At 50.0% G+C, this 24,298-nt stretch overlaps 1 protein-coding gene and 1 long non-coding RNA gene across 5 annotated transcripts; one reads left to right on the forward strand and one right to left on the reverse strand.

The window, feature by feature from the left end:
* Positions 1 to 10,060, reverse strand: LOC119865708. 4 transcript variants are annotated; one of them, XR_005378067.1, is made up of 2 exons: positions 9,985 to 10,060; positions 1 to 806 (listed from the first exon to the last, which is right to left on the reverse strand). It is a non-coding gene; the product is annotated as an uncharacterized LOC119865708 (long non-coding RNA). The 4 variants fall into 4 exon arrangements; XR_005378068.1 differs by lacking the exon at positions 9,985 to 10,060 and adding an exon at positions 1,036 to 1,306; XR_005378066.1 differs by lacking the exon at positions 9,985 to 10,060 and adding an exon at positions 926 to 1,306.
* Positions 4,315 to 23,964, forward strand: GNAS (GNAS complex locus). The gene is given in 13 exon segments (NM_001003263.1): positions 4,315 to 4,809; positions 8,716 to 8,788; positions 12,008 to 12,052; positions 16,347 to 16,401; positions 16,488 to 16,607; positions 18,559 to 18,656; positions 21,830 to 21,884; positions 22,016 to 22,089; positions 22,204 to 22,262; positions 22,371 to 22,491; positions 22,667 to 22,797; positions 23,125 to 23,192; positions 23,429 to 23,964. Coding segments are annotated over 13 exon segments (1,185 nt in total). The 5' UTR covers positions 4,315 to 4,670; the 3' UTR covers positions 23,576 to 23,964.
* The last annotated feature ends 334 nt before the right edge of the window (positions 23,965 to 24,298 follow it).

Consider the following 24,298-nt stretch of genomic DNA (forward strand, 5'->3'; position numbering starts at 1 on the left):
TCAAATTCAACCAAGAAGTTTTTATTCAATATAGGAAGATAGAAAACGTGGGCCCTGTCTTCAACTAGTGTCTAATCTAGTCGGTGAATGACTGTGAGTCACGATCTCTCGGAAGAGCCACAGAATAGTTGCTCTGAAGGCCTTGCTGTGGAGGTGGCTTTCAGGCCCCTTTGGGTCCACGGGTTCACTATTTTTACCCGCTCTGGTTTAGGTAAAGAAAAAAAAAAAGTCAACCTGGAACAGCAGTTCTTTTGAGCTCTTTTCAAAAGAAGGTATATTTTTGTGTGGAAGAGAGGCCAGATGTGTGTGATAGAGACCTGGTGAAGTTTGCGCGTGAGGAGGGGAAGGCAAGCACAGCAACCGGTGGCCGGCGGAGAGCTTCGGAGGCCTTCGGCGGCCTTGCTGCTGAGGGCCTTGCTGCTGAGGGTCTGGCCTGCGGCTTCTGCTTCCTGTGCTTAACTCCAAGTGTTCTTTTAGTGACTTTGAATTGCCCTGTTGTCTCCCGGATCCATAAAAAAGAGGCCTTGTAGAACAGGGATGGAGGTGTACCTGATGGGGCCAAGAAAAATAATAGGTGACATCTTCATCTGTCACAGCTTCTCTTACTTTTGGGAAAGGGGATTTCAGTAGTGCCGTTGAACAGTTACTAGTGTCTTTCGGTTTCCAAAGAAAACTTAGGAACTGTTGGCGACAGTTGGCTCCAGGCGTCCGGTGGGATCAGTCACCCCTGGCCCCTAGCTCTGTTAGGTGTGTTTCCATTTACAGGTGGGCTTCCTTCCTCACTTTAACCGGAGGCTCCGGGAAGTCTGTTAAGTCAACGAAGGTCAAGGGTGGGAGAGAGTTCACGACCACCTAGTCTAGGTGGTGGCACCCGCCCACCCACCAAAGGCAGTCGCGGTGTCTTAGCCTGCTCACCTGTGCTCACCTGCGCACAAGGTGAGCCACATGCACCACCTTTATTGAATGAATGAATGAATGAATGAATGAACGAACGAACGAGCTGCACCCAAGCAGACACGGGTGCAAGTGACTCACGCGGGGGGTCCGCGGGGAGGAGAGCAGCGTCGGTGTTGCAGAACTTCAGTGTCGCTGCTCCGCACCCCGCGTCCTGTGCGTGTGCCTGGCGCCGGGACACACTTTTATAAAGTTTTTAAACGACGCTCAAACTAATTCGTGTTCCGTAAACTACTTTTCCCCTCTGTTGCAGAGCTCCCCAGCCGGGCCGCGGAGAAGCAGGCGTCCCGTCCGGCCCGGGAAGCCGCCGCGGGCCCCGAGGGTGCAGCCAGGAGCCCGCCGCCCGGAGCCCGCCGCCTGCACCCTGCGCCCTGCGCCCTGCGCCCTGCACCGCGGCGCACCGCCCGCCGCCGGCCTCTGCAGCAGCGCTCGCTCGCACGGCGCCTCCCGCCAGGACAGCTGAGCACCCTCCGCGGGCGTCGCGATTAATTAGTGTCTCCGACACCCAGCTCCGCGGGCGGGCGGGCGCGCGCCGCCGGGGAAGGGGAGGGGTGGGCGGCGGTCCCCGCGTGCGCCGGCCGGAGCTGGAGGTAAGGAGGCGCGCGGCAGGGGCGAGCGCCGCCGTCGCACACTTTGCACGCCGCCCAGGGCTACACCACTCACCGAAAATTGGGAGGCAGGTCCGGGAGGCGGGGTCCGGCGCCCACCGCCTTGGGCGCCCCCGCGCCCCGCGCCGCCGCGCCCCCCGCGCCCCCTGCCCACGCCCACGCCCCCCACGCACCGGCCCGCACCCCCGGCGCGCGCGGCGGCCCGTTTGGGCGCGTCCTCGGCGGGCCGATTTTTCGGCTTCCCCTTCGGTTTATAGGGGCCGCCGCTGTGGGTCCGTCCTCTGAAGAGGCTGGGGCGTCATCGGGCTGCTTAGGAGCGCCGTCTCCGGCGGGGACACTCAGTCGCGTCGGCACCGCGGAGCGGGCTGCGTCAGGTGGCTGGCCCGGCGGCGCTCGCTGGCTCCCCGGCTCCCGGCTCTCCGGCTCGGGGCTGCGGCGCCGGCTGGAGCGAACCCCTGTCCCGGCGCGGGGCGGCGGCGGGCGGCCGGCAGGCAGGCAGGCAGGCACTGCTTGCGTGTGAGTGCACCTCACTCACATGTAAGTCCGGGTGCACCGTGGCCTCCCGAGGAAGTGCGAGTCGCCCGGCGCGGGGCAAGAGCCGCCGGGGCCGGGACAGGGCAGGGGCGCCCCGGCGCTGCCGCCCTGCCCCGAGCCCGCCGGGCACCCCCCCAATTCTCTCTTTTCTCTTTTCTCCTCCTCTCCATTGGCGTGCCCAAGAGCCAAACCGAGGAGCGCCTGAGGGTAACAGCAAACTCGTGCCATCGCGCCTCTGCACTTTTCTTTTTTGAGTTGTTTGACATTTCTCGGTGCTTTTTGGTTTCTCGCTGTTGTTGGGTGCTTTTTGGTTTGTTCTCACCCCTTTTTTTCCGTTTGCTCATCCTTTTTGGCGCTAACTCTTAGGCAAGCCAGCCCAGCAGCCCGACGCCCCGGCCGGCCGGCCGGGCGGGCGGGCGGGCGGGCGGGCGAGCCAGCGGCGCGGCGCGCGCTCCGGGGTCCCCCGCTCCGGGGTCCCCCGCTCCGGGCAGCGCGGCGGGGATCGCGGCCGACCCCCCCACCCCCGCCCCCTCCCCGACACGGGGCGCACGGGGTCCGGCCAGGCCGAGGCCGGGGGCAAGCAGGGCGCCCGGGCCAGGCGAGAGCCGGGCACCCCGAAGGGGCCGAGCCACCATGCTGAAGATGGCCATGAAGATCAAAGCCCGAGCGGCGGCGGAGAGCGAGAAGAAGACGGCGGCGGCTGCGGCCGAGGTGGCTGCCGAAGCTGCGGCGGCGGCTGCGGCGCTGGCCGGGCCGAGAGAGCCGCTCGCCCCGCGCAGGAGCGGGGACGCCGAGGGGACCCCGACGACGGCGCGGGGCGCGCCCCCCGAGAAGTTCCTGACCGACAAGGAGCGCAGGAAGGTGGAGAAGAAGCTGCAGGAGCAGAGGAGGAGAGAGGAGAAGAAGAAGGAGAAGGAGAGGAAGAAGTTGGAGAAGATGCAGAAGAAGAAGAAGAAGAAGGCGGCGGCGCCCGAAGCCCCGGAGGAGGCCCGAGGCCCGGAGGCCGCCGCCGCTGCCGCCGCCGCCGCCACCGCCGACGAGGGCGCCGCGGAGGGCGCCGGCGGGGGCGGCGAGGGCGCCGGCGGCGGGGGCGCGAGTAGGGCCTGGGCCGCGTGGGACACGGACTCGGGCGACGAGGACGACGCCTACTACTCGGCGCCGCGCGTGGGGGGCGTCGTGTGGCGGCCCGGGCCGCTGAAGGCCGGCGCGCTGAGCGCCCACCTGCCGCTCGTGGTCTTCCTGGTCTTCTCGGTGCGCAGCCCCTCGTGGGTGCTCAACTTCCTGCTGCAGAAGCGCACGGAGCAGGGCCGCGGCTGCGGCTTCGTGTTCGGGGCGACCTGCTGCTTCCGAGTGTTCCTGGGCTGCGCCTTCTTCTCCTACTTGGGCGGCCGCGCCAGGCGCAGAGGCCGCGGGCGCTCGGGGGCCGGCGGCGCCTTCGGCTCGGGCCACGGCGCCCGGCGCCGGGGGCGCGACGAGCGGCTCATCTAGTCCGCCCCCCGCCCCCCGCCCCCCGCCACCGCCACCGCCACCAGACACCACCATCGCTGTGTAGTGTGGATTTTTATTGAGTATTTGTGTGTGTGTTTGGACACATTTTCCTTTTCGGTTGCTCTGTCCTTTGGTTCGTGCTCGCCTCGCTTTTTCCACACTCTCCCTGCTCTCTGGCTCTCTCCGTGTCTCTCTCTCTCTCTCTCTCTCTCTCTTTTCGAAAATTTTCCGAAGTCCGGGCTCGGGCTCGCGCTCCCTCCCCTTCCGCCCACCCCGGCCCCTCGGCGGCGCCCGCGGGAGGGGCGGGGAGGGGGGGTGGGGGCGCTCGGCCTCGGGGGCCGCAGGGCTACGCGGCCCGGGGGGTGGAGCGTTGGCGTCGTGCGAGGGGTCGTCACCGGCTCGGGGCCGCCCCCTCTCCCCCCGCGGCCCGGCCCGAGCGGGGCCCGAGCCCGGGGGGCGAGGGGGCGGCTCCCCGGGCCGTCCCGGGCCGGGCGCGGGCGCGGGCGGAGGGACCCCCCTTCCCGGGCAGCCGGGGGGCGCCTCCCTCCGCCAGCTCGCGCCCTCCCCGCCGCCGCGGCCGCCGCCGCCGCCGCCGCCGCTCCTCATCCCTCCTCCTCCTCCTCCTCCTCCTCCTTCCACCCCCCTCGCCGCCGCCGCCTCCTCCTCCTCCCCCCGCCTCCCCCCGCCCGCTGCAAAGCTTTGGGTCGGGGCGGCGACGGGCCCGGGCCGAGGCAATAAGAGCGGCGGCGGCGGCAGCGGCGGCAGCAGCTCCCGCAGCTCCTGCTCTGGTCCGCCTCGGCCCGGCGGCGGCCATCAGCCCCCCTCGGCCTCGGCTCGAGGGGCGGGGAGCTTCGCGCTCCCCTCGGTCCGACCGCCAACCTCCCTTCCCCGCGCGCCCCGCGGCCCGCAGTCCGCCCCGCGCGCTCCTCCCCGAGGAGCCGAGCCCGCGCCCGGCCCGCCCGCCCGGCGCTGCCCCGGCCCTCCCGGCCCTCCCGGCCCTCCCGGCCCGCGTGAGGCCGCCCGCGCCCGGCCCCGCCGCCGCCGCCGCCGCAGCCCGGCCGCGCCCCGCGCCCCGCCGCCGCCGCCATGGGCTGCCTCGGAAACAGTAAGACCGAGGACCAGCGCAACGAGGAGAAGGCGCAGCGCGAGGCCAACAAAAAGATCGAGAAGCAGCTGCAGAAGGACAAGCAGGTCTACCGGGCCACGCACCGCCTGCTGCTGCTGGGTAAGGGCGGGGCGGGGGGCGCCGGCCCCGGCCCGGCCCGGCCCGGGGGCCCCTCGGGGCGCCCCGCAGGCCGCGCGCGCCGAGCCCGCCCCCCGCCCCGGGCGCGCGCTCCCGAGCCCGCCGCCCGCTCGCGGGCCGTCCCCGGGGGGGCGAGGCCGGAAGGGGGACCCCGGGGCGCGGATTCGGCCGGGCGGGGGCTCAAAACGGGGCAGGGGGCCGCGGCGGCGCGGGCGCGGCCCCCCCCCCCCCGGCCCGCCCGTTCTGTCCGTCCGTCCGTCCGTCTCGCGCTCTCTCGCCTCCCCCTCGCTCTCTTTTCCTCTCTCTGTTTTCCGCGAGGCCTACACGACGCCAGGGGTTTGGGTGCATGTTGGGGAGGGGGAGGGGGAGCCCCGCCGGGCTCGGGAGACTGCGACAAAAAAAAAAAAAGAAAAAAGAGGGTTTCGGGGACAGGAAATGGGGTGGCGGGCAGGGGGAGGGGGACCCGCCTCCGTGGGATGTGTGATTTGTTGGGAGAGGGAGAAGAAAGGGGCCGGAGAGGAGGGGGTGACGCGGGGCGGGGGGGACCTCGCCAAGGGGAGGCTTCGGCGGGGGAAGTGGCCGAGGAGCGGGGGGGGGGGGCGGGTGACATCAGCCCCTCGGAAGGGATCGCAGCGGTAAAGGTGGTGCAGTGGGGGGGAGGGGGCGCGGGCGAGTCGTGGCGCCGGAGCGGGGGGGCGGGGGGCGGGAGCGCGGCCGCCGCTGGGCGCGACTCGGTGCGTTTCGGGCAGGACACGCCGTGTGCGCGGAGCAGACGTGTCCCGGGCCGGGTCGGGCCGTGGAAGGAAGACCAGGAGAATCCAATAAAATTAAGACCCCAAAAAAGAAAAAAAATTAAAAAAAAAATTAAAAAAAAAAAAGAAAAATGGAGTTAGTACGCTAAGTGCCCAGTGAAGCCAAATGACACGTCATTTTTACAGTATGACCTTTTTATCCTCTTCCAGACATGCAGGCTTTTTGAAAAGCAAAGAGAATTTAATTGTAGCCCCTCCACCACCACCACCAGCACCAAACCATTAACACACACACACACACACACACACACGCGCGCGCGCGCGCACACACACACACACACACACACATTTTCCTGTTAGTCGGCCACATTGAGAGTGCTTTGTGAAAGAAGGAAAAAAAAAAAAAGACATTCACAAATCAGAACTGGAAAATGACATTTGTCTGTAAATGGCTTCTTGGTCTGGAAATGGCGTGAGTTTTTTTTTTTTTTTTTTTTTTTTTTGGGTCCTTTTCAAGGTGGGAGGGGGCATTGAGAGCGCTTTCAGGAGAAGACTTCTTTTCCAGGTGGAAGGAGATGAAAAGACGTTAATTAGTTGTTTGTCAAGTGACATTTGGTTGTTTGGTTTTGGGTTTTCTCTTGATTGCGGTTTTTCTTTGGCCAGAAAAAAAAAAAAAAAGGCGGGGAGGGGGGGCGTGTTAACTATAAGGAGATGGCCTTTCCTCCTTTTTCCTTAAGGGAGGGGGGGATGGGACAAAATAAAACAGAAGCATAAAAGAAATTGTTGAAATGACCAGAAGAATTACACAAGCATTAATTAGTATGGAAGTTTTCCACTTCCTTAGTAATTTGGCTATCTGAGTTAATTTGTGAATTTGCTAGGTTGAAGCCTAGTTCATGGTCACATTTCAACAAAACAGCTTGAGTATAAAGAATAAAAATGTAAAAAGGTTGATTTTTCTTTGTTGGTGGTGTTTGGTTTGCTTTTTTTTGGATGGGTCACCCCTTTGTTCTCCTGGGTCCAGATTTCTATAAAGCTGAAAATTAAGTGGTAATAAGTCTGGTGTTTATGCATTTGCCATTTCAAAAATTAAATGATAACCTGTGTTGAAGTCTTGCCTAAAACTGCTAAAGGTAGAATTATGCTATGTGAATATTAATGTGTATATAACTTGATTTCAAAGTAGAAGCCTGGAAAAGTCTAGAATATTTCCTAGGAATGCCATCCTTCTACCTGAATACTAATTTGAAACAAATGTGATACTAAAGGTGCCTTAGATTTCTGACACCTTTGCTCAGAGATCACAAAGTCTCCACTTAATTTGAGACTGTTACTCTGAAACACACCTTGCATCCCTGTGGGCTAATTTTCCCCAGGTGTCCTAGCTTTTATGGCTACATTTTATCATGATTTATTGATAGCCCCTGGCATAAGGGTCTGCAGCCCAACTCAGTGCCACACATTTTGCATTTTTAAATGGTAGTTCTCACCAAATAATGCCCCCCTCCAGGAAACCTTAATGATACCCCAGATCCTCTTTGTAAATGCATCTTATTAATCACATGAAATTGAGTAAATTACAGCGCCACTAAAGCCCCTGCAGTAATTTTTCAGCCCAATCCTCTAATTTCATAAATATGGAAACTGAGGCACAGACCTGTTTGTGTCTGTGAGAGAGAGGTGTTACACACGTTAACACTTCTGACAAAAGAATTTGCAGATCCTGATTAATGTCCTGTATTCTCTGCATTATTAGAGAATAATATTTTGACTTATTAGAGTTGGTCTCATTAAGATACAGTGTTTGCTTTGAAATCAATGTTTCTGTGGAAACTAATTTTAACTTTTACAGATATTGATTACAGCCTTATGAAAAGGCAAGAGAAGGAGGAATGCTTTGCTCTCTGGGCAGTAAAACAAAAGCAATTAATAAAATGAAAAGTGAAAAAAAAAAAAGAAAAAGGGTAAAAAAAATTAAAAATTTAAAAAACCCAAACAGGATTGTGTGGGAGGAGGGCAAAAAATTTTTCACACAAAGAGTATCTGTTGAAGAGAGTGTACATTTGCAAAAAAGAAAATGAAAAAATAGCAATCCTCCTTCTAGCTGGGTGGAAATGTGCCTTTTTTTTCCCCCCCATAAAATATATGTTTACAAATGAAAGGTGACTTAAAATGGAGGCATGTGCTCCTTCTGACTTCCAGAGAAGGGCTTGGGGGTTCTGAAAATTCAGTAGCTCCCAGGAATATTTTTCCTCATGATTTAAGTCGTGTCCTTTTAAGACTTTCTACAGTTGTTGCTGTATGTGAATATGGTTGTTCTCAAGCACTACGTTTGATATTAAAAATGTATTTTTCGAGAAAGATGACATATAATTGATGGGCTTCCACTCCCCCCCCCCAGCACCCCAGCTACCCCCCCCCCCCCCGCCCCTGCAACATGGTGGTGCTTGTATCCAGAGAGAATTTATCTTTAGGATAATACCTTTGGCGGGGAGGGAGGGAGGATCCTCGTAACCTTGAGGGTTGGGGTTGATTTTTTGAGTAGCCCAAGGCTAGAGAAAGCTGCCCGCAAAGAAGCTGCATTGTGAGAATTTGCGGGAGGGAAATGCTGCGTCAGTGCAAAGCTGAAGGAGACTGCGGTGTCTGGGCATTGTTTGTGAATCCTGGGTGCTTTAACCATGAAACCTCCAACAAACAGTGAATTCTGTGGCTGCCTACATTGATGTGTGCGTTTCACCAAGTGAATGCTCCTATTTCAAGAATTCAGTTTCAGTTTTAACTTCAATTTTCTCTCCCCCCCCCCCCATATGACAAAATTGCGTCATTCCTTCCCTTTGCCCCTTGGCTTCCCCACCCCACAAATTTTAAAGCAACCCAAAGAGGGGGGGGGACAGAAAAATCCTGAAAACAGCAATCCCTTTTGAATTCTCGTTAACGGTGATGGTGAATACTGCAGGTAGACAGAGTTGTACATGTGTTTCATTTTTCTCTGCGTCGAAATGTCAAGGAAAATTGCAAGTCTTGTTATTTTGTTTTTTCTGCGTGCTGCTCCTATGGAAAAGACGGCAGTCCTCTTCCCTGCCCAAAGTGTGTAAAATGCCTCCTTCATAACCTGAGACTTACTTTCATTTTCTAGGTGCCGGAGAATCTGGTAAAAGCACCATTGTGAAGCAGATGAGGATCCTGCATGTTAATGGGTTTAATGGAGAGTAAGTGTCAACTCTGTGCAAGGGCACAGCAGGATTAACACGTTTGATACTAACCTTTAGGAAGTTTAGGTAGATTTTGGGGGCTGGGTAGCCAATTTTCACTTAATTTTTTCAGCCTACATGTTAGAAAATCCAGGGAAGAGCTCTTTGGGGATTTCCCCTCCCCCCTCCCTCCTTTTAATCTTTGGTGCAGCAATAAATAATAACAGTAATAATAAAGCACCAGGGTTCTTAGGAAAACACCCCCACCCCACACCCCACCCCAGGAAAACAGCACCTGGCTGGCCCTGTGACAGGTCTGCCGCAGACCTGCCCACAGATTTTGGTGCAGTGGGTCCTCAACATGGCTGACACCTGCCGAGGCCACCCCCTTTGCGGGCACCCTGGCCACTGCAGAGAAGCCCCCCCCACCCCCACCCCCGCATCCCAGTAGATGTCAGCGCAATGCACCAATGCAGGATGTTTTAAGCTATTAGAGAAAAACACTGTTTCAATAATGTCCTCATCTAAAACAAAGTTAGAAGAGGCAAGTAGTCCCTGTTAATTGTTCCCCCACCAGCCCCCTTTGGAATTAATATTATAGGCAAATCATTGTTTCCCTTTCTTTAAAAAAAAAAAAATCAATAGTCTTGCCTAAAGAAAGAAAAAGGAGACATGTAAGTGATGGAGATTGGGAGTTAGGTACTTCCGGCCGGCCGGGTCAAGGGGCATTTTTGCCTTTGAAAAGTCCTTGCAGGCATCGTGGTATAGGGACAGGGTGACAATACCGCATTGAGAACAAAGATTAAGAGTGAGGGACCTAAGAGAAATGTAGGGTCCTGTTTGCCATGAAGAATGCAAACAGAGGGGAGCTTTCAATATCATCAGGGCACTGCTTTTCTTTCCAGACCCCAAATGGACACCCCCTCCTCCCCCCTGGGGAAACAGAAGACACTAAATCTCTGGTCCTCTGCTTTCACTGGGGTGACAGCCATTCACTGCACTAGACTGCAAACACCTGAAGGCACTAGTTTGGAATTACTAGCTGGTTAGCAGTCCTAATCCCTTCCCTAAACCTGGGTTCAGTTTAAAACTTGTCTCTCCGTTGCATCCCCTTTGGTTTCGAAAGGGGACATTGAGTCAAGGCTGCATAGTTTGTTATGCACCAAAGGTACCCCCTCTGCCCACCCCCCCCAAATAAAATGCCATTTACATACTTTACGTACGGATGCCTTCTACGCACCAGGCACTGAGGACACAATGATGGATTTTATTACCTTTCAGAGGTAAAAGGACTGCACTTAAAGGCAGCCCTTAATGGAACATTCTAGAATTTTCTTAGGTCAGCTAATCCGGGCTGAGGATGATGTCACACATACAACTGGGTGTTTTAGTTTAGGATGATTTCTATGCTTTAAGTATGGATTCGCTAGGATGGGCTACTTTACCAATTTTAAGGAGTGACCCGATGTGTTATCAATATGCACATACAGGTCACTAATAGAGTGGCTCACTCTCACTTGTCACAAAGCAAATTCTGAGATTCTTAATTCCTGACACACCCTTCAATAAAGCCCTATTCCCAGAGATTGCCAGCAGTTGATAAACAAAACTGACTTTTAGTTATGTGAATTTGTAATTTAAAGATAAATCTTGTATAATTATTCCCGCCCCTCGCAACTTGCCGGGGAGTGCTTCTTCACGAGGCTAGTTAAGCAAAAATAATTTGACCATGTACCCTCTGGATAAATATTTTGATTAAAACTGGACATGGCTAGCATTTTTAAAAGGACGCAGCCGCCGCTGTTTACCTTCTTGAGTCCAGCAGAAGGTAGGACATCCTTGCCATAACTTAAGGCTTCCTCACTCTCCAGGCTGCCCTACAGTTTTTTAATTTTTAGAGAAAGGGTTCTCCCTTGACGAGCAGTCTGTAACACACACGAGGCATTTAAACCAGAACTTCTCTTTTCTATTTTCTTTTTAAAAAGAGGAAGCAACATTCCCAGTCTGCCTGCCTGGTAGAGGAAGCCATAGGTAATCTCTCAGGATGTTAAATTTAGCCCGTGGAAGTGACATACAGGGGAATTCTTCGTGTGAGTCTAGAAACTTTATTTTTGTCTCCTTCAAATGAGCCTCCTCTTTTCTTTTTCCTCACTGCGGTATTGCAACAAAAGCGGTTTCCTTCTTCACTAGGAATTCCCTATGAAATAATGGTGACATCCATCCACTCGGGGTGTTCTGCGTGGCGCGGGGCCTTTCCCTCCTCACTCCCGTAAATGTGCGCTTTGTCAGGGCTGGGCTGAGCTATTAAATTTGCCTTAACTATCCGCAGACTGCCGGGCCGGTTACATTTTGAGAGTAAAGTGTAATATTAATCTGACCTTGAGAAATACAGAGGTCAAGTGTGGATTTTCCTAACTCAAAGCTAACTCTTCCTCATGTTGGGGTGGTGGGGGAAGGTGCCATTAACATTGGTTGAGCTAATAAGCTAATCAATTAAAAAAACCCATGTAGAACGCTTAGCTGCGCTGCCCTTCCCACCTTCAAGGAGGAATTCCTACCATTTATGAAGATTAGGTTTTGAGTAGGGTTTGGGGGCTTTTGGTTGTTTGTTTATTTTTTATTTTTTTATGGTGGTAGTAGTGGATTTTGTTCTTCCAGTTTTTTTTCTTTTTTCTTTTTTTTTTTTGCTGCCTCATGGTGCAGACACAATTTTAATTGATGACAATTTATCGGGAACAATTATATAAATAAAAACACTTTAGAGGTAGTTACCCCGACTACAAGAAGGGAGGAAATTAATACTGCACCAGGAAATCATGGGCAAAAATCAGGCATGTCTGCCTTTGTGTGTTCAGATACAACATGGGAAAGATTGAGATCTGGGAGAAATAAGCCTTACGAGCTGCTATATTCTCAAAAGAATTGTGAGATAAATCACTGCTTTATCTCCCTGATGCGTGTACATTTAGTGAAAGCACAAGAAAATAATTATCCGTCCCTTCTGTATACCCGACCAGAGAGTCTCCAGAGGGCTCGGCTAATAGGGTGGCGGAGGTGTGGCATTCTTCCCTCCACGGCCGCAGTCTCAGTAGACATTCCAACTTAGCCAGGAAGGCGACCAGGATTGACCCGGGAGGATGGCGGACATTTGTTTAGGAATGTAGAGAGGCTGTGTGGGGTTTTTGGGAAATCGCGGTGCCTTGCAGATTAGGTGAGCTTTCAATCTCTCTTTAAAAGGGGCGGCGAAGAGGACCCGCAAGCTGCAAGGAGCAACAGCGATGGGTAGGCACATTCAAAAACAGAAAAACTTTTTTAACAGACACACACACACGAAGATCACACTGGGAAACCGAGACCCGGGGAGGAAACAAAATCATTTCAGGGCCATCAGCCATCATGGTCTACGTTCGCACATGACACATGAACAGTCTCTTAACATTGCAGAGCGAGGGAAGCGCAGAACGTAATGGGGGGGGGGAGCCTTTAAGTATAATTAAATCCAGCTGGGGACAAATTATAGATTTCATTTCAGCTTTAGCTGATCAGTTTAAGATTTCGAGAATTGATGTTTTTCCGTATGGTTTGTTTCCCCACTCCCCACCCCTACCCCAGCTGTCCATTCAAATTGGCTACTTGTTTTTAAAAACTATCTACTAATTTCCCTCCACCCAGTGCTTGGTCTGATTTTAAAATTTCAGACCTTTGAGGGGGGGAGACAAAAATCTTTCTCTCCTATTAAAATACGGGGTGCTGCACTGTCTGTAATTTGGGGAGGAAAAAAAGTGCCTCGGCACCTCTCAGGAGGTCATTGTTAAGAATGATCTCGAAAAGTCTCCGATCTTTTCAAGATTTTCAAGTACTTTTTTAATTGGAGGCATTTTGTGTTAGCTAGTGGATAGGAAATTCACGATGGCATCCGCTTTTTTTTTTTTCTCCATTCATTATCAATTTTTTTGTGTTTCTTCAGTTCTCCATCCCCACTCCCCATCACATGCCGACACGCACACGCATGCCAGGTAACCATTGCAGGTCTGCTTGCACATTCAGCATGCAGTGATGAAGCAGCTATTTCTCATGAGAACACGCAGAGCCAATTGACCTAGCCTAGGGTATCTCAAAGAAATAGCTTCTGAGGCCAGGGTGGGGCGGGGCAAAGGATCCTGGGACAAAGTAACTTACACATGTTTGTTCATCTGTTTCTTTTAGAATATATTATCCCTAGATGATGGCTACAGTTTCTCATCTTCCTGGCTATGTCCTATCACACTTTGCATGCTGGAATTGCCTGGTCTTAGGAACTTCTAATAAGAATACTATTCTGTTGTGGGGGGGAGGGGAATGGGGCCCTACCACCTAACCTCTAAAGATAACCGAAAACCGAAAAAAAATTCAAAAAAAAAAAAAAACAAAAACAATTTACAAAAACCCCACAAAAAAAAATACATGACATGAAATCCTTCATTGGCAAAAACTTAGTGTAACAGCAATTCAAAGGCATCTACGTAAAAGTGACCGTTTACTGTACCAAAAGTTGGCGTTTGAGAACTACCTGACAAGCCCTTAACCACCTACTGTGTACTAGACCCTTGCACCCTACTAATACCTTGCCTGCACTTCTATCTGTGACTGTTCTGCAAGTAAATATAAGAATTAACATACGTGATAAATAAAAATTCTCTGCATGTCTCAGCAATCCCTGTATCCTGCGTCTGTCTGCTGTCTTCTTTTGTCTGTCCTTTCCCACAAAAGCACAATGATAAGGTATTATAGGACGGAAAAGAGACTCTTAGGACGACCTAGCCTCCCCCCTACCCCTTAGGCAGCTGACGAGGGGGAGGGGACGGGCTCTTAAAATTCAAACCCTGACAACAGGCTTTATATACATATGGGGGGAGGGGGGAGCAATGTGCTAAAAAGCACTTCAGCCCCAGTCCTGATATTTTAGTCCATGCAGACTTGATCATGGATACATAATTTGGCTTTGTAAGTAGTTTTAGAGACCTCTGAGGGATTTTTCTCTGATTTTCACAATCAACGTTAAATTCATTAAGTGATAGTAAAAATGATGATAAACCTGCCAGCCCCAGTATAATATCTCCATCTACATAGTAATTGCTTCAATGGAAGAATTTTATGTTTTAGTATTACACACCCGAATTAGATTTTAGATTTCTATTTTAGCTGTTTTATACTTGATATACTCCCACACCTATTCACATACGTAGATGAATACTGAACACGTTCTCAAAATATCCGTATTTAAGACTGGAAGTTTTCCAATTATCATACTACTACTTAGACCAAAATATCAAACTGAATGAAAGAACCTAGTTTCTGGAGGTACTTTCCTCTTGCTGTATGTACATTTGGGTATTTAATACCCGGACATCTCTAATTTTAACTACTCTGAGACGTTGAAAGCGAAGGTTAATGGCTCTCATTACCATGCAAATGGAGCCTGTTTTTAATGAATGGGAATGGATCTGTCCCGTGGGATTTTAGGTAAATTTGGGTCCATAAGTGAACTTTAGGGGCAAACACACATCCTTTAGAAATTTCTCATGTCTAAATAACTGATTTTGACCCTAGTAGCACTGGGTCTGCACAGGGTTCCTAATTTCAGAAATAAGCTTCAGTGAGTGGTGCATGTGGAGAGCAGAAAAGCCCCACAAGGAGGGTCAGGACAGCGTAGGGAGGTTGCATTAAGAGGAGGGGGCCAGAGCCCAGCCTCCCATCGAGGCCTGAATGCCCACACTCCCGGTTTGCTGGACTGTTTGCAGGACGCCTCTCGCTGTCATGTCTGCTCCTCAAGCTCTCCTGACTTCAGCACTTTTAAGTGGGTGTGACGGGGGGGCGTGTTCCTGGGACCATATTTTACCCCCACCCCACAACATACCCTCCCCCCACTGATGAGAACACTCCTAAACCAGCCTCTTCGATATCAAAAGCAGTTTCTCAGAGGCCAGTTTAAGGGAGAAAGAGGGCTGACTCTGGAGAAGGGGTGAAATGAAATCCGAAATCTGGGCTCACCCCTCAGATCAATATGCAGATCTCTATTTTGATAGGATTGAGACAGCAAATGTTAGCTATTCCTTAGAACGCCCAAGGCCAGGATGGGCGGGGGGCAGGGCTGTTGGCAGGTGAGCACATGACCCCCTGCACCTCCCCTCTACCCTGCACCCCTTGCACCCTGCTCTACTACTAACCACCCTGCAGCCTGCGGGAGCTGTTAACCAACCCCCCCTCCTTGTGTTTCCTCTTCTCCTGGGTGGTCACAGGCCTGATTCTCCCCCCCCCCCCCCCCATTCCAGGACTCCTGGTGAATCCACCAAGTGAAAGCTTCACAGATACGAATCTTCAGCTTCTTTTTAAAAGTCCTACACAGCAAGAAAAAGAGGAGGCTCTGTTCCTTCTGCTTCTGTGACTCACTTTTCCTCAGCCTTAGTTCCCTCTGAGGGGTGGCACCCTCCTGCCACGTGACAGTAATATCAACTCCTGCGGTGCGGCTCTAATGCACTGTAGGTGTGTCCTGCATTCGGGTTCCCTTCCACCCCCCCCACCCAAAACCACAAGGTTGAGGCAATAGGTGTGATAAGATTTATACCCCAAGGCAGAGGTCCTTTTTATTCCCTGAAGACACAGACTTGAATCTGCTTGGGTCCTGTCTCAAATGACAGCGCTGAAAGACACCTGCCGCACTTTGTTTGACACATTCCATCAGGGTCCCTCCCTGCCCCGCCCCCACGAGCCAAAGGGTGTGGCCTTTACTTACAGCCCCAGTGACTCTGAATAAAGATCATCCCACATGTCCTATATGACTTAAGTTCAAATCGTAATTAAAAAGGCTGCTAAACCTTTAACTTCTAACAGGTACCCCCCCCTTGCCACCCCCCACCCCCAGCACACAAGTCCCAGGTCATGAAGCCTTCTGGGGACAGAATCTTACATTATCCCTATTCATATCAAAGGATCAACCTATATTAATGTCACTGAAAAACATCATTGCTGCTGGCTGGTGACTGACATGGTGACTTAATAAAAACGGCCCCAAATTCTTAAAATTCATAGTATCCTCATCTGCATTCACTGGTTCCCTGTACTAATCCAGTGATGGAGTAAGCCCCAAGTGGAACCATGAAACCTTTTCTCCTCCCCAATATGTGATTGACCTATCAGCCTCCCCCAGCCCCAATATACACACCACACACACACAGGGGTGTTGTAAAGGGCCAATAGGAACCTTGTAGGAGTGTTGCTGTGCAGTGGGAGCTTCACAAAATGGAACCCATCTGAAACGGTCAATGAGCCAGGCCTGACTTCTGGTACAGTAGACTTGATCATTATCTTGATGCCAGTTTGCTAATCTGCCCCAATCGGGCATGTCCTCAGGACACACCTTTGGGAGTGATAATTTGAAACCATCCTTTATTCAGGAACCTCCAATCTGGACAGATTGGAAGCCACGGCTCTTACAAGAACAGAATACTATGCTTTTAGTTGGAATATCTTGACTAAAGAGGCCCTGCTCATCAATGTGATGCAATATGATCTCTTTCTCTTTTCAATCCCACTGTAGTGAGAAGGCAACCAAAGTTCAGGACATCAAAAACAACCTGAAAGAGGCGATCGAAGTACGTGTCTGGGTCCTTTCTCTTTTCTCTTCGCCTCCCTTTCAGACAGTGCTGTCCCCCTGACCTCTTTGCTAAATTGTTTTCAGACCATCGTGGCCGCCATGAGCAACCTGGTGCCCCCCGTGGAGCTGGCCAACCCTGAGAACCAGTTCAGAGTGGACTACATTCTGAGCGTGATGAACGTGCCTGACTTTGACTTCCCTCCTGTAAGCTCAGCTCCTGGATTGTCCCTTTAACCCCCTCCCCGGCACGCTGGGCGGCACAGGTGGTGAGCTCTGTTGGCGAGTCACCTGTATGTGGCACAGGAACATGGGTGACACACAACCCCCAGGCACACCTGTGCCAAAGCCACACACTTCGGGCAAAACTCGTTTCAGCAATCCTGATTCTTAGGAAAAAGTGAATTCCCTTAGGATCCTTAATGTTCAAACAAACAAAACAAAACCCTAATAATCAGATCATTAGAGCTTTTGCTCAAAATGGGTGAGCAGAATTCCATCACCCCTTGTAAATCTTGCCTCGCCCATCCCCACAAGTAAACACACTTTAATCTTCAACCTGATTAGATCGTAAATTTTCATGCGGGAAAGTGTCAGGAGTTGTGTCGCAGCCTTAATCATGCCCTTGTACGCGACTTGTGACAAGCAAAGCTGTATGTTAAACATGGCACACAAATGCTAATTGTCCAGTTAGAGGAAAGTATCCCAAGATACCAAAGAATGCAGAAACGAAGTGCCAGCCCTGAGTTTTCTCATTTTAAACAATTTGCTAGTTGACCTTTATTAAGGTTTTTTTGTCTTGTTTTTCCCAAAAATCAGTCCTTGGCATTGGGGCAAATGAAACCCTTTCTCATTTTTTTCCCTTTTTTGCAAAAAAAGGGAAAAAAAGGACTTTCACCTAAATTATAACTTGGAGATTTTCTTCTGTGCGCCCTGGTTGGTGTGCAGGACGCTGTTTACAAAAATCCTCTGTTCCATAAAGGACTATTTTTAGGTAACACAAAACTGCCCAGGCCCAAGCATATACATTTTGACCCCCCCCCACCCCTGTTTGTAGGGGAGGAGTAGTTTATGAGAGGAAAACGGGGAAACAAGATGGAAAGATGCGCAAGTTTATAAGGCCCAGAAGGAAAGGACTTGTCTACAGTTAAAACAATGAGTTATTGTTGCCTTTTGTCAGGCTTTCCTGGGAATTTGTGTTTGTGTATTTTAAATGGGCTTGGCTGCAAACTACTACTACTAGCAGGGAAGCAGTATTAATAAGTAGGGCTAGGTGCTTTTTTTTAAACAGCATTTGCTTGGAAAAAAAAATTCAAGCAGTCAGCACAATATATATAATGCCTATTTCTAATAGAAGAAGAGATGGCAGCCTATTGAAAATGCACCAGAACAGTAACCTTTTATTAGTTGTGCTGATAGCTAGACTGTGTCCCTTCCTACTTTTAATCCTTCTCTTGCTGAATTCACATCGAAGAAAAAACCTCTTTTCCTTGTTAAGGGAATATCGCCCCCAAATAATTAAAAACGTTTCTATGTTCAAATGAAATGGGCATCGTAACCCCCACTGCAGTTCAGAACAACCCAGAGGTCATTTGCTCCTTTTATTCTCCCTATCACCACCCTCCCCGAGGGATGGGCACCGAGAAGGCCAGCTTTGCCAGCAATTCCTAACCATCATATTTTTGGGGTAAAATTCAAATTTTCCTGGAAGGGAAATTTCATCCCAGCACATCTTACAAATGAAATATCTTGTTTTCACAACACTGAATCATTCCTTGGCATATTCTCCTAATTCAGATTAATGTATATCTTTCCCATAAAGGCAATTGTGTGAGGAAACAAAATGATTCAGTAGTTTACTCTGCCCTGTGTTCCCCCTCCCGCCCCCCCAAAAAATAACATAGGAGGAACACTACCCAGGACCAGTTAATTCACAATAAGAGGACAGCAGGAATTAATTACTTTGGCTTTTAATTACGTTTAACAAATTGAATGGAAGTTCTTGTGAGCAGAGAGTCATTAATTTGGCTCACCACCGGGAATCCCACCCCATGCTGGTCACAGGGCACCTGGTGGTGCCTGAGTTGGAGGGTTGGGAGGGGTCGTGCTCCTGCCCGGGCACATGCTCATCCCTGGCCTTTCTTGTGTTTGCTCTCAGGAGTTCTATGAGCATGCCAAGGCTCTGTGGGAGGATGAAGGAGTGCGTGCCTGCTATGAGCGCTCCAACGAGTACCAGCTGATTGACTGCGCCCAGTAGTGAGTAACCCCTCTTCCACAGCCACACGCGGGATACGCACACGTGGAGAAAGTGCTCAAACTCTCAATTCCCGCTTGTGAAGTTACTGGCAGAGGGCTTCTGTTCATAGACGCCAGCCAGTCAGCTCCACCTGCACGTAGAAAGTTCTAGTCTGATTCATTTGTTTCAGAAAGCCCTTAATTGCACTTTTCAGTGCAGTGACATTATTTTATATAAACAATTAATGCCTGTGAGAGCAAAATGATAATTACTTGCAGTAAAGTGATGTTCGTAATTAATTAGCTTGAAGTAATTAATTGGATTGACCTCCAAGCTTTTGGAAGGAAGACTGGGCAGCTCTCGGGCTTTGAATAATGTAAAAATACTATATTTTATTGCTATAATTTAAAAACCTAACAAATGATGATGACAGAACCATGCCCCTCCCCCTCCTTGGTGGCTGATGATGGCCTTGCTATTTCTGCAGTCAGGTAAGGGACTGCAGGACGTGTCCAGCGTTACTGGATGCTGTTCATGTGGACTGAGGTTTTGTGTTGAATTCCATTGCCTACCCGTATTATTCATTCATTCATTCATTTGTTCATTCACACAGGGCTTTAATTCAAGGATGCTTCCCCCTGTGGGGTCCTTGCCCTGTCCCCTCCTGAGCTCTCTTCCAATGGACAGCACCATACCTACCTGGAGCGTTGCCTTTTAAATAGCCTACAGCCTCCCCGATCCCGTACCTGACACAGTAAATACATGACGGTCAGAGCCATAAAGGGTTTTTGAAGGTAGCGCAAACACGCTACGTGGTCTCGGTGAAAATATTCTGAAGTTGGGGTGTCTTATGACTTGGTGGGGGGAGGGAGGTGACAAATGGTGATGTAGGTAGCTGAAACTCAGAAACGACTTTGCTATAGAAAATAAGGAGTCAGGAGCAAGGTTCCCAGTTGGCTCAGCAACAGCAACAAGTGTATTACTTAGGAGCCCCAAACCTGAGGGATTTATTGTGACTCTACCACCGGTTGAATAAATAGGAGGGAGGAACAGGTAACAGCAAACAAACAGCAAGTCCCCTAGAATCCTGTTATCTACAAATCACAGAAGCTTCTCGTAGGGTCTGTGAAACCTATCAATTCCTCCCTCCCTGGCCCCGCCTTCCCATAGGAAGTGCCCAGTGGATTGTTTCCAGTTGTCACAGACAGAGCTGTGTCGCAGTGGACTAGACACGCCAATCTGTGTGTTTTCTCAAGGAACAGAAAAACAGTCCATCTTGGCCGGTCCCTGTGACCCCAACCCCCTACCACTTCTTTAACAAAGTCCCTGATTTTCTCAAAAGTTTGAACTAAAAGCTGGAAGTGCTAATTATAGTAACTCAAAACAAATGGAAATCCTGGAATTGTTTGCGTTTTGTATTTTGGATCCAAGTCAGAAGCACAGGTACAAGATTAGGAGGGTTTAACCCTCGAGGCTTTGAGTGCCCTGGAAGGGGGCAGGGGAGGGTGTAACAAGTTCATTGACTGGAATTTCAGCCAGGTTTCTGGGATTTTTTAAATTATTATTATTTTTTTTAATTTTTATTTCCCACCATTTAAAAGTTTTCTCTTAAAGCACCATTCAGTTGCTCCTGCAACTTTATCTGAAAATGGCAACGTTTGCACAGTTTATGGAAAGTTTTAAGGAAACTTGGAGGGGAAAAAAAAACCCAGCTTCAAACTTTTAAAATGTCTTCCCTGGCGGGATGATTGGAACAGCCCCGCATTCACGCTGACCAGCGTGTGTCTGGTTTAACTGCCTTTACGTTAAAGTTGCCATCCTGGTCTCTTGCCCATTTCTTAAGCTGCCTATTTTTATTTGTTGAGCTGGGGTTTGGCTGGCGGGGCTCCAGATGTCTCTCTCACAAGATTTGGTGCTGATGATCTATTTATAGAACTGTGGTTCTGTTGCCATGGCAACATGCTGGAGGCCAGGGCGGCTGGGGAGCTATTTCTGGACCGGTGCTGTAATGTGGGACTGATTGGGCAAGTTAGTGTATCCTCTAAGCCAGACTAACTCTAAACTGGTAAAAAAGAAGGGGAGAAAAAACTTGCAGAATGTCGTTCAGTAGACTTCTTCTCCCTTTGTGATTTTTTTTGTTTTCAAACAGTTCCATACCCCCTCCCTCCTCCCCTCGGCACGCCCCCAAAACTCCCCCCTAGTTTTAACATGAACTTTGCATATTAGTTAAATGACCCCCCGATCTTTCCAAAGTTATTTTTCCTAATGGTGTGTCTAGTCCAGCAACACCAGCAGGGTCCTCTTTGCTCTGGGAAGTTTATGGCCGGGGCCCCCTCTTCCACATAACTTCCCCTCCAGTGGAAGATCCACTCTCAAGCCCCAAGCCCCTCTTTTGTGCAAGATCCAAGCCAGAGAAGGATCCATAACCTTGGAGGGCTATGGGATTCTTTTTTTAATAACTAAAAGTCTCCTCTCTGGAGTGTTCTATTTCATGGACCAAATAGAACGGAAGGGAACTTTGTGTTCGTTTCCTGTTCGGTGTGGTTAGGCCAGAAAGGGCCTCTTGTGTCAACCTCTTTTGTTCTCTTTTAATAAGTGAGATTCTTAAAAAGTAGGAGGAAGGGATACCCATTCTGAGTAATTCAAACAATCTCATTTTCATGAGTCCCTTGAGGGGAAAATCCTTGCTGCTTTTAAGTGTGCCATTTTACTTTAAAAAAAAAAAAATGTGTGGAGCATAAGTATACAGTTTTCAGATTACTTGTCATTTTAGTCCAAGCCAAACAACCCGAGAAATTTTAAATCTTTAGTCAATCATTTTCAAATGGCACAAGATCAGATAGGCCTGGTTTGGGGGCCTCTGCTGGTTGCACAGAACCAGAACCCCACCTTTTGTCCTGTGCTGTACCTGTAGGCCAGGGGCCCCAAGAGTCCATCCTACTTCCTGGTTCCTAGATCTCATCAGCCAAATGCATTTATCTTAAATGCTGCTTGAGCTAACCTTTCTGAGGCATAAGCTTTGAGTCATAAACATACCCAACGCAGGCAAAACTCCCATTGACTTAACGCCACGTAACGATGACACCATCATTTCCATTGAGCTCAGCTTTGTAGCGAGGCAGGAATTGGGGGCCAATCACCATGAGCTTATGAGCTCCTTGAAAACCGCGGTGTGTCTCTCCTTGCCTCCCAGCTTCCTGGACAAGATTGATGTCATCAAGCAGGCTGACTACGTGCCCAGTGATCAGGTATGCAGAAGTTCTTGGTCGTGGGACTCGGAGCCCTCATTCCAAGCTAGTCAAGATTTTGCTTTCCAATTCGCAGTTACTAATATTGCAGTTGGTTTTGGGGAGATCTGTTGACCTGGGTTTTGTTTTAGGATCTGCTTCGCTGCCGTGTCCTGACTTCTGGAATCTTTGAGACCAAGTTCCAGGTGGACAAAGTCAACTTCCAGTAAGTGAATGACTCCCATTTTGAAACAGAATGGTTCCCTTACGTTCCCACCAGCAGAGTGGTGGAGTGGTGTTAGCCCTTTGCAGCGACCCGGTGTCCTCTTGTCTTCCGCAGCATGTTTGACGTGGGTGGCCAGCGCGATGAACGCCGCAAATGGATCCAATGCTTCAATGGTATGGAAGCCATGGACTTCTCAGCTCTATAAGCACGTTTTGCTCTTTCGATCGTTAAGGGTCATTTTCACCTCTAACGTGCATTGCTTTTGCTTTCTTGTGCTGAAGATGTGACTGCCATCATCTTCGTGGTGGCCAGCAGCAGCTACAACATGGTCATTCGGGAGGACAACCAGACCAACCGCCTGCAGGAGGCTCTGAACCTCTTCAAGAGCATCTGGAACAACAGGTTTGTGGAGCATCTTCCCTGGCTTCTCCCACCCTCCCACCCAGGGGTCCTGTTACTGTGATCTCAAGGCCCTGTATTTGCACTATTATAAAAAGACTCACGTAAGAATGTCAAACCCCTCCCAGAAAGAATGATTTCTTTTCCTGGACATTAAACCTGCCTCCCTCTTTGTTAGATGGCTGCGCACCATCTCTGTGATTCTGTTCCTCAACAAGCAAGACCTGCTCGCTGAGAAAGTCCTTGCTGGAAAATCGAAGATTGAGGACTACTTTCCAGAATTTGCTCGCTACACTACTCCTGAGGATGGTACGTGTGGCCTTCTGCCATTGCACTGGGACATGTCTAAGTTCATTGGTCCTATACATTCATGAAAGTGCTAAAAGTTTCCATTTCTGGAGGTTTTTCATACGTAGAGTTGAAGAATCACCTAAATGAACCACCTCTAAGAATGGAAATCTCCCTTCACTTGCACCACCAAACTATAAGGGGGTCTGTAGGGAAGCAAGAAAAATTTATTTCTGCTAATTTGCATATGGAAAAATCCCAGGAGATAAGGGGCTACAAGGATGCCAGCATTCAAGCTCTGCTCCTAACCTTTTAATTACCTTACCAAAATACTTCTCTTCTTCACAGCTACTCCCGAGCCCGGAGAGGACCCACGCGTGACCCGGGCCAAGTACTTCATCCGCGACGAATTTCTGGTGAGTAGAGTCCATCTTTAGATCTCTCTTTACTGGTTCTTTTTCTCAGAAGTGCAAATTTACTTGAACATTTGGGGATTAAACTGTTGAATTCTTCCATTTTATGTCACTGATAGCCACTGAGAATTTTAGCTTTAACATAACATCAGTAGCTGGTCAGCTAGTCCTCAGCAGGTCCCCAGTTGATGATCGTAGAGAGGTGGCACTGACTCCATTTTCTTGTGTTTGTGCCACAGAGAATCAGCACTGCTAGTGGAGATGGGCGCCACTACTGCTACCCCCACTTCACTTGCGCTGTGGACACCGAGAACATTCGCCGTGTGTTCAACGACTGCCGTGACATCATTCAGCGCATGCACCTTCGTCAGTATGAGCTGCTCTAAGAAGGGAACACCCAAATTTAATTAAAGCCTTAAGCACAATTAATTAAGAGTGAAACGTAATTGTACACGCAGTTGATCACCCACCATAGGGCATGATTAACAACGCAACCTTTCCTTTTCTCCCCAAGTGATTTTGCGAAACCCCCTTTTCTTCCCTTCCGCTTGCTTAAATATTCCAAATTTAGAAGGCTTAAGGCGGCCTACAGAGAAAAAGAAAAGGAAAAAGGCCACAAAAGTTCCCTCTCTCTTTCAGTAATTAAAATAACAGCAGCAAACAGAGATAATGAAATAAAAGAAATAAATGAAATAAAAGAAATAAATGAAATAAATGAAATAAATATTGTCTTGTGCAGCATTAAAAAAATCAAAATAAAAATTAAATGTGAGCAAAAGATGTGAGTCCTGTGAATTATTTGCAGTTTTGAGCAAATACCTGTTAACGGTTTTGATGGCTATAGGAGATGGGAAGCCCCACGTGGAAAAGTCCCCAAGGTTTATAAAATGGGGTAAAATCTTGACACTGTTTTTTTGTTGACCTGATTTGGGTATCTGAAAACAATTTGCAGATAACTCATAAAGGTCCACCCCTGTCCTTTGCCCATGCCCCATAGAAAACCATTGGCCCATGTCTAAGAATTCTGCATTGATGGTTGCCACCCTACCCATTCCACCAGCTTCCCTGATATATAGCATCACAGTGTGCCTAGAGTCTCCCCGAAATAG

Source organism: Canis lupus, chromosome 24, assembly GCF_011100685.1.
Source record: "Canis lupus familiaris isolate Mischka breed German Shepherd chromosome 24, alternate assembly UU_Cfam_GSD_1.0, whole genome shotgun sequence".
Classification (NCBI taxonomy): Eukaryota; Metazoa; Chordata; class Mammalia; order Carnivora; family Canidae; genus Canis; species Canis lupus.